The following is an 11,041-nucleotide window of genomic DNA, read 5'->3' on the forward strand; positions in this document are numbered from 1 at the left end:
CAATGAACAGGGTTATAAATATATTTTCAGGCTTACTGGCAATTAGAGTTTTGTTATAAATTCCTATATGTACATTTTCCAGGTGAAATAATATGTGTATTTTTGAAAATTAATTACAGTGTTTTCAAACAAAGTGTGCATTAAGGTGCCTGTTTTACTGCAAACTTGCTAACATTGAACACAAAAAGTTGTAGTTTGTGCACATGTGATGGTGAAATATACATCATGCTTTTAATTTGCAAATCTATGACTAATAAGACAGTTGTGCATCCTTACCTATTGTTGTAGATAATTTCCTTTACTTTTTGTGAATTAAATATCTAATTATTATCCTGGTATTTATAATAAATTATAATTTTATTGATTCATAGAAGCTTCCTATATATTTATGGCATTAAGTCTTTTGGGTTAGTTGTACTGTAAAACTATTCTTTTACTTGTATTCTCTTTTTAACAATTGTCTTTAAATTTTCTTATTTAGCTATAGATATTTTAAAGCTTGTTTGTTAAATCTGTCAATTTTTTTAATGGAGGAAGGAATTTTTGCCTTGCTTAAGAATGACGTCTCCACACCAACATTATACAATTATTTGGGAAAATCATCTGAAAAGAGAGAAAAGGAGTGACTTACTTATGGTAGGTTCTGGTTAAAGGATAAAAAGTGATATATTTTGTCTATCATAAAGCAATGCTCAATAATTAGTTCTTCAGTAAGTGAATTTAAAGGAAAATTAATGATAAATTGGCTATGAGGTCAATTTGATTGTTCTATAGGCTAAGAAATTACAATATTGGTTATTAGCTTTATGAAAAATATAAAGTAGATGTGCATCTTTTCAGTTGGTTTATCGAGTTAGGTGTATTTCACTGTTTCAAGAGAAATACAGGTTTTTTTGAGTGAGTCATTAAAGGCTTGTTTAACTTGCTTATTTCGCAGAGTATATATAAAAGGATTCAGCATTGGTGATATGGAAGAAATAAGCACTGACACACCTTTATTAATGTTTACCTCTTCTTTCGCAGATTCTTTGATGTAGATGAAGATGCAGCTGCCGTAGGTGATGGAAACTACAATCATGTGGGAAGAACAGGTAGAAAGAGATTTTTTCCTTTGTTGAACAGAAGGGAATTTTAGAATTGTCTTTAAGATATACATGTAGGAGAGAACTACACATACAAGAGTGGTGATGAAGGTCAACGCAGCACAGGCTATAACTATCTGCTCAATTAACCGTGTGTCTGAGCATGAGATCTTCAAGATAGGATTAGCATCACAAGCAAAATGATCAATGACGTTAGAATCACAGAATTCCAGATGAAATTCTAAGCTAAGTGGAGGGAGGATAATCGTAAGTGCTGCCATCCAACAGCAGATAATCATTGTTTTGCACACTTTGTTGCTCATGATTGTCATATAATGCAAGGGTTTGCAGATGGCCACATATCGATCATATGACATAGTAGCCAAAAGAAAAAATTCAGTCACCCCAAATAGATCTATAAAAAATAGTTGAATGAAACATGCATTGTAAGTAATTTTTCTGTCCCCAGTTGATATACTGTATAGGAATCTTGGAATACAAGCGGTTGTAAATGAGATTTCTGACAGAGAAATTTTGGAGGAAAACATACATGGGAGTTTTAAGGTGGGAATCCACCGAGGTTAGAGTAATGATGGTCAGGTTTCCAGTTACACTGAAAACGTAGGTGATAAATAGAAAAATAAAAAGCAAAACCCGCAGCTGAGGATCTTGTGTCAGTCCCTGAAGGATGAATGCTGTTATTGCTGTGTGGTTTCTCATCGTTGACTTCTGGATATTGCCAAACCTACAAGTAAATGTCAGAGAGATTTGAACTGCAGAATTCAATGACAAAATCAGCCAGTGATGAACATTCTCTTGCATAGTCAACTCATCTAACATCCATGGGTTTCGCTTGCTGATCTGAGGAATACATTTCCCATTTTATAGTGAGCTGAGTTCCCCAAACTATTTATATATAATGACCAAATAAAATTACTTCATAAATTTTAGTTATACTTTTCCTTTATTAATCTCCTATAATTAACTTATAATGAATTAAGCATTTTAATTCCTAGTCTGAGTTGTGCATTTTTAAATCACATTACACTTATTTTTCATTTCATACATTATAGCTAGATTTTATACTGCCAAATGTTTTCCTTCAACTCATAAGCTGAATTTAAATATTCACTTTAGTTTCACTCCTTTGCTTTCAAGTTTGGGGACTATTAAAATCCTAAAATAAAGTTTCAGACTAGGACCCAAACAAAACATTTCAATTACATCTGAAATATATATTTATTTGCTTTTTGGTTGCTTTTTACTTATTCATTATTCATCATAAGGGCAAACATGTTTTGACTCTAATAAAACATCCAATGTGCTGTCTCTACTAAGCTTCACTACCTGTACTTTATATCCACCCCGCGGATAACACTGGGTCATACGATCTGATTATTTTGTTGCAGTCTTTTATCACATAGTGAGGTAATGTTGACTATATTGAATGAGCTGCTGAAGAACATAAAATCTATGTTTTCTTGTTTTCATTTAGCCACTCAGATTGAAACATTTATACAACATATTATGCAGAACAAGTCAACACAAAAGTTGCTGAATATCCTCCCATGACACTGTATTTACTCCTTTCTCATTTCTTTTAAGTCCACATTCTTCCACTTTTACACTTTGCACTCCTTTCTCAATCTGATACTCCCTGGCTTTCAAACTCACTAACCTTTTTAAAGCACTCCATTATGTATCTCCCTATGACTGAACTCAATATAATCATAATAATATGAGTTATAATACTCATATTATATTAACTCATATTATAATGACACACACTTATAAACCTCTAGGCACTAGTCTAAGTATATTACATAGATAATCTATATAATCTTTAGGACATCCTGTGAGGTAGGGAGGTATATTATCTCCATTTTGAAAAAGGGAAAAACTGAGGCACAGAAAGGTAAAGTATATGTCCACCATTTTCTAGATAGTAGGTGGCCACAGACAGACATCAGAGTCCAGGTCTTAATCACTGCACTCTGATTATTGATGCACAATTACCTGAATGTTTTGGTTTCATGAAGACAGTGTTTTTATTGGTAATTAAAACAAAGGTAGTGTTGCTATATAATTTACTGTCAAACCAAGGTACTTGAGAAGCAAAGAGGAGCAGTATTAGTAATCATGTTGATACAACTGGTGTAAGTGGGACTGGTGAGGGCAAAAACTAAATGTGTGCCACTCAATTTATATACAATCACTCAATTCATGTGTAATATCAGGGCTGGTGGAGATTAAAAATTGCCAAGGTGCAACTAACTGATTTTCCATTATATTTTTTATCCCTCCATGTTTGCTCAGTAATTTTTTCAGTGAAATATTAGGTACTGTGTTATTCTGGGTTAAGATCAATAGCTGAGTGAGAGTTATTTCTCATGTATCCTCAATTATATTGATAGATAACCATAGGTTTCTAACCTGTAAGTAATGGCCTCAGGGCTCCAAATTCTCTTACCTTTACTAAATGCAAAAGAGATCTTGTAAGAATAAGCCATATTCTTGTGTTTTTAGAATATTTCCCTCGAAAAGCCTTGATATGTTTACTACCAGAGCTTTGACAATGTGTTTCTCTCTTTTGTCTAATCAAGTGAGCCCTGTCTTCTGCTGCTATAGGCCCAGTGTACTGCGTGAAGTCTCCGTGGTAGACGACATCATCGAGGGCAGGGATACTACTTGAGGCTCAGAGTAAGTAAAGTTTGATAGGCAGCTAATACCCTCTTGAGTAGAACTTTCTCGCCAGAAAGTGACTCTAGCTCACACTGAGAACCTCTGTCCTGTTTTCCTCTTTTTCACGATCTCCATTCACCACCCAGTAGTTCTCTTAACATTGGATTCAGCTTTGCTGGGGTCGTAAACCTATCTCATTTTCCATAATCAGTATCTTGCTTTTATCTGAATCCAGCCTTATATAAATATTAAATATTTAATAATGCCAACATATTCATATTGACTAAATCCTGCTTTAAGTATTTAAATTTCATAAAGTATTTTAATTTTGCAAAAGATCAGAAACAAATAATAAAATCTCAGTCAATATGTCAGTAAGCTGTTGATAAGTGTGTGCAATTGAATTTTTTGTGTGTGTGTGTGTATATGTGTGTTTGTGGGAGATTTTATTTCTGAATCTTCCCAAACCAGGCCTGGTGATGATTTCTAGAGCCATCATCCTAGACAAAATTTTCTCTCTTAAACGACTGTAGGATATTCTATCAAATGCTAACATTAGTATTCACCATATTGGTTAAGTCTAACACTTTGGTTAAAGGGAAAAATACATCATAACGTTTCCCATCCACCTCCCCTCTCCTGCCAGTATACATGCATACCTACGGGGAAAATAATTGAAGTAGCAAACACTGTCACACTTACCCTTTATGCAGTAATTTGTTTCATGGCATTATTGACAGTTTATTTGTAGATACTCATCATGAGACACAGGTTGAGGAGGAATATGCCAGTGGAGACACATGAATGCTAAGTTATCTCAGGGAACCACACTCAGCTAGAAAAGTCCCTGGAAATGCCCAGAGCCCTCCTACACCTTGCAGAGCTTCTACGAGAGAGCCTCTGCCATTTTAAACCACAAAGATATGTTCTTGCTCTCTTGCTAACTAAATAAAGGGATGCCAAATCTAAAGGGCTATTGAATGATTAGGAATAGTTGATCCTCTGAACTTACTGGTCAGGAAACATAGTTGGCACTAAATATGGCTATTTAATTTGTGCATTCCACCTATAACAAGAGTCAATAAAGTCAGCAAACAAAAGTGTCCTTGGAGACTCAGGTTTAAAAGTCATTAAGGAATATTAATATAAAGTTATGGCAATCAACTTCACACAGGCAACAATGTGGACAGTGCCCTTAGGGACAAGAAAACGCAATAGTAACGTTAGACACGCTGTGATGGTGCCTGACAGTATCAGTCGAATGAGAAAATGTCTGTTTATTCCTCTGTTGTTTAAGGTAATGAAACTGGCATAAGAACCCTTTCTCTACTTTCTTTAAATTAAGTAACTCACAGATATTATGAAAAATATAAAGGTAAGGAAGGAAAAAATGACAGAGGTAACCACTGTAAATTATTTTGGGAACATAATGTCAGAGGTTTTCCCACTCAAACATAAGCATATAAGTAAACATGCAAAAACTGTTGTAATCTACCATTTTCTTCCAACCTTTCTGTTATGGTTGTCTTTAATTATTAACATATTGAGATTTATAGCAATTTTTAATGACTGAATTTGTATAATTTTAATATTGCTTTGATAATAGGTATCACCAGTTTGGAAACTTAAGTTGTTTACATTTCTTTCTTTCTTTCTTTTTTTTCTGCTGAGTAGGATTCACCCTGAGCTAAAATCTGTTGCCAATCTTTCTCTTTTTGCTTGAGGAAGATTCGCCCTGAGCTAACATCTGTGCCAATCTCCCTGTATCTTGTATGTGAGTCGCCGCCACAGCATGCTGCTGACGAATGGTGTAGGTCCCTGCCTGGGAACCAAACCTGGGCCGCCGAAGCAGATCACACCAAAATTAACCACTAGACCATGGGGCTGGCCCCTATACTTCTTTTTTATAATAAAAAATACTGCTGTAAAGTTTTTATATAAATATCTTTGCATACATGACTGCCTATAAACCAAACCATTCCCAGAGGAGACATTCATAGTTGTAGGTAGAATGTATTTACTTTTTTGTGGGTTTTGATATATATTTCCCAACAGATATATTAAAAATTATATGTGCCCCAATCTGGAAAATAAATCATTGAAATGAATGTGATTGGGTAGTTAATAGATTGTCTTAGAAAAAATCTCAGCATTTTTGTACTAGAAAGACTTCTCTGCCACTACACAAAAATAGAGGATCAGTGGGTAGTTCAGTTCATAATTTTGTTTTCCTTAATCTAATGGGACCTCTGTAGAGGGTCTGGGGAAGAACTGTGTCCAATAACGATTAGAAGTGTCAGAGTGAATGAGTGAAAAAACCACCTCCACTACAGCAACAGACTGTTGAGAAGGTGAGCGAGACCTTGAGAAAAAAGCTAGGAATGTGTAGTGAGATATTTAGATACAATTCCAGTAAACATGCCTAAACCTCACTCAATTCTCTTTCTTCTTTTATATATTCTAGCTACTATCACTTTTTTTCATTTTATAAAACACAACCTTTAATTTATCCTCTCAATATTTGCTGAAAACCTATTATATATTCTGTGCACTGTTCAAGGTGGTAATGTTACGGCAGTGAACAAAGAAGACAAAATCACCACTGGGCCTTATATATATACATATATATGTATGTATATATGTATATATATGTATATATTATATACATGTTACACACATGTTGAGAGAAAGAGGGATTTTTCTTCAGACAGCATCAGTCTTCATTCTCTTATGGCTTTCACCTGATTGGATGAGGCCCACCCACATAATGGAGGAGAATCTGCTTTGCTCAAAGTTTACTGATTTAAATGTCAATCTTGTGTAAAAAATACCTTCATAGTAATATCTAGACTAATGTTTGACCAAGTATCTGGGTAGTGTGGCCTTGCCAAGTTAACATATAAAATTAACCATCACAGATATGTTTATATTCACATAGAAAATATGAATGGTATATTGTTAATATAAAATCAATTAGGTTATAACACAAAGTGTTATATATATATATATGTACCCATGCTAGAAATGTATATCAAAAGCTATTAGGTGTGTCTTGGGTTGTCTCTGTGTTGTGACATTTTTGACTTTTAAAATATATTTTTCTTTTGATAATAATATGGATTGTCTTTTAGAATGCTGTCCATACAAGTGCTGTTTATGTCTTTTATTTTACCAAATTTCATTACACAATATGTATGTTCAACTTTGAGGCTTTTATGTTTAAATCCCCATTATGTCTAAGACATTCAATTCCCGTATGACACTGCACTAAGACAGTTCTAGTTTTCCAGTTACTTCTTCCTGAGTCCATAACAGTGATCCTTTCTTTTAAAGTTGCTTATAAATAATTCTGTGTAAAATGGCCCCCAGTCAATGCTGTCACTGCCACATCAATGGAAATACCACATTCCCCGATCCTCCAGGAATACTCTTTTAAGGATTTTTGTGGGTAATATTTTACAATAACATACTGGAAACCATTCATACAACAAACTAATTGGGCTCTTTAGGGATATATCTGTTTCTGTTAATAATGAAAAGAAAATATTAACTATGGACATTTATTGCAGAAATAACTAAAAGCAACCTGTGGAATCACAATAGTATGTGAAATAACGGTGTCCCTATTTTCTAATGTTAATTTTTCACTCTCAGAAACACTAAGAAAGTGAATGTGTCACAGTGATTACCTGGGTAAAAAATACAAAAAGAAAACCTGTCCTATGATTTTTATGTGGCCAACTGCAAATGCCTGTACTATATGACCATCATTAACAACAGTGTCTGTAGAAGACTGTCTGCTGTCTGATGGCAGCAGTGATGGTCATCCTTGTGACTTTAGATTTCTCCTTGAATGCTGTGAATCTTATCTTATTGATCACTTTTTCTTAAAAGTATATTCTATACTAAAAATCATATGATCAGAATTATGATTCATAAAGCATGTAGAGGTTGCTGTTGTAATATTTATTACCTTGTATGTGTATGTCTATCCTATCTGTACCTCATTAAGACAACTATAATATTAAAGATTGTTTTCTCTTCTTTTGCCCACACGATTATATTTTCCAGGACTTAATCAGTTGAGCCCTTATTCGTATCAACTTTCAAACAATGAAGATGTGTATAAAAATAAAGATTTCAATATTAGTTTCTTCTTGTAAATCCACATTGAAGCCAATTCTTTATATCCTGAGAAATAAACACGTGAAACAGGAATCTGATAACATAATCAAAAGAATGGCAATTCAGTGAAAGCAGTAACATTTCCTAAAATTTTGTATTAGTTTTCTATTCCTGCATAACAAATTGCCACAAAGTTAGTGGCTTGAAACAACATACACTTATTATCTCAAGTTTCTGTGAGTCAAGAGGCCTGGGATGGCTTTGTTGGGTCTTCTGCTTCGGACCTTCAATCAAGGTGTGAGCTGTGTTGTGTTTTCATCTGGAGGCTTGACTGGGAAAAGATTTGCTTCCAAGTTCACTCAGGTGGTTGTCAGAAGTCATTTTCTCATACTTGCAGGACTGAATCTTTGCTGCATATGGTATATCTACTTATTTAGATCTTTAAAAATTTTTTAACAGTGTTTGATGGGTTGCATTATTAAGGTCTTGTATACCTTTTGATGGATTTTTCCTTAAGTATTTAATATTATTTGATGTTATATATTTATTTAACTTTCTGATTATTGATTTTTTATTGACCTTATATCCTGTAAATTTGTTAAAATAGTTATAGTAGCTTTTATTGGGTAGCTACCGTAGCTAAATATTTTTTATATAATTTTATTTATTTATTTTTCCCCCAAAGCCCCAGTAGATAGTTGTATGTCATAGCTGCACATCCTTCTAGTTGCTGTACCTGGGACCCGGCCTCAGCATAGCAGGAGAAGCGGTGCGTCGGTGCACGCCCAGAATCTGAACCCGGGCCACCAGTAGCGGAGCGCGCACACTTAACCGCTAAGCCACGGGGCCGGCCCTGTAGCTAAATTTTTTTTAGAATTTTCTATATAGACAGTCACGCTGTCTGTGATGAAATATGAACAAAGACAATATTGTTTCTTCCTTTGCAACCTGGATGCTTTTTTTCTTCCGTTATTACATTGGTTAGAACCTCCAGTACAATATTGAATAGAAGTGGTGAAATTAAAAATCCAAAGCTTTGTACTGATCTTAAGGGTAAAATTTCAGTAATTCACAGTTGAATATGATGTAAATTGTATGTTGTTCATAGATTCCCCTTTTCAAGTCAAAGAAATTCTCTTCTATCCTTAGTTTTCTGATAGTTTTTATCAGACATATATGTTGGATTTTAATAAATGATTTTTCTGCATATATTGAAGTTATCAAAAAAATTTTCTAATGTTTTAGTCATTTAATAGGAAGAATTACATTGATTTTCTAATGTTAAACCAACTTTGTGCTCCTGGGATAAATCAAATATGATCATGTCTTATTATCCTGTTTATGTATTTTGGAAGCAATTTTATAAAATTTTGTTAAGAATTTTTTCATTTGTATTTATGAAGACTATTTGACATATAGATTTTTTCTTCTAGTTTTTATTTGTTTTAGTGTCAGGATAATGATGGTATCAAAAAGTAAGTAGGCAATTATTCTTTTATTTTCAGTTTTCTCCAAGTATTTGTGTAGAATTTTTATTATTTGTTTCTTACAACATGATGACAATCCCCAGTGAAGTTATCTGACCATATGTGATTTTATTGGGAGAATTTTAACTGTAAATTATTTTTCTTTTATAGATATAGGACTATTTGGTTCATCTATTTCTTTTCAAGTTTGCTTTGATAGTTTGTCTCTTTGCAGAATTTGTCTTTCATTCAAGCTGTCAAATTTAAACATAAAAGTATTCCTAATGTCCTTTTAGTATCTGTACAACTTGTCACTACTTAAATTGCCACTTTCATTTAATTATTAAGTAGTATCTTTTCTCTTTTATGTTTCTTCATTATTCTACATGTTTTGACTTGGGAATTTAAGCCATTTAATTTTAAAATAATTACTCTCAGGAAGGGCATACTATTGCCATTTTGGCCATTATTTTCTGTATATTTTGAAGCTATTTGGCCCTCTTTTCCTCTCTTACTGCCTTTCGTGGAGTTTCATGACATTTTGTAATGACATGCTTTGATTCCTATCTTATTTCCTTTTGTGAACGTTCTGTAGATATTTTCTTTATGGTTACCATGGGGATTATGTAAAACATCTTATAGTTATAAATCTATTTTAAACTGATAACAACCTAACTTCAATCACATTCCAAAACTCTAGTCCTTTATATTCCACCCTCCACTTTATGTTACTGATGTAACAATATATCAATATATCTTTCTATATTGTGTATTCATTTACACATACTTATAGTTATTTTTACTCTTTTGTGTTTTAAATTCTACACCAAAATTAAAAGTAATTTATGCACCAGCATTACAATACTACAAGATTCCATATTTATCTACATATTTAACTTTACCAGAGACCTTTGTAATTTTGAAGAGTTTCATGTTGCTGTCTAGAGTTCTTTCATTTTAACTTGAAAGATTCCCATTAGCATTTCTTATAGGACAGATAAAGTGGTGATGAATTCCCTCAGTTTATGCTCATCTGGGAAAGTCTTAATTTCCCCTTCATTTTTGAAGGACAGTTTTGTTGGATATAATATCTTGGTTGCCAGTGTTTTCTTTGAGCACTTTGAATATAGTACCCGAATTCCTTCTGGCCTGCAAGGTTTCTGCGGAGAAATCCCCTAGCAATTTGATAGGAGCTCCCTTATATCTGACAAATTATTTTCTCTTGCTGCTTTCAAGATTCTCTATCTGTAACCTCTGACAGTTTGTTTATAATGTCTCTCAGTGTGGGTTTCTTTGGACTTATCCAAGGTGGAATTCTTTGAGCTTCTAGAATTTGTGTGTCAGTTTCTTTCCTCAGATTTGGAAAGTTTTCAGTCATTAATTCTTTAGATTGGGTCTCTGCCCTTTTATTTCTCTCTTTTCTTCTGGAACTCTCATAATGTGTGTATTGGTCTACTTGATGGCATCTCATAAGTCCTTTTGGCTCTCTTCACTTTTCTTCACTTTTTTTCTTTTTTGCTCCTTGACTCAATTATTTCAAATGACTTGTTCGTTGATTATTTCTTCTGCTTGATCAAGACTACTATTTAACCCCTCTAGATAAATTTCTCAAATCAGTTATTATATTATTCAGCTCCAGAATTTCTCTTTGGCTCTTTTTTTTAAAAATAGTTTCTATCTTTTTTT

General features: G+C 33.4%; 1 protein-coding gene across 1 annotated transcript; it reads right to left on the bottom strand.

Annotated features, from left to right (window-relative positions):
• Positions 1 to 853: 853 nt before the first annotated feature.
• Positions 854 to 1,802, bottom strand: LOC101400789 (olfactory receptor 6C68-like). Its single transcript, XM_004429476.3, is given in 4 exon segments — positions 854 to 1,108; positions 1,110 to 1,154; positions 1,157 to 1,604; positions 1,606 to 1,802. Coding segments are annotated over 4 exon segments (945 nt in total).
• Between the last annotated feature and the right edge of the window lie 9,239 nt (positions 1,803 to 11,041).

The sequence above is a fragment of the Ceratotherium simum genome, chromosome 17 (genome assembly GCF_057802395.1).
Source record: "Ceratotherium simum simum isolate JZ-2026a chromosome 17, ASM5780239v1, whole genome shotgun sequence".
Taxonomy (NCBI): domain Eukaryota; kingdom Metazoa; phylum Chordata; class Mammalia; order Perissodactyla; family Rhinocerotidae; genus Ceratotherium; species Ceratotherium simum.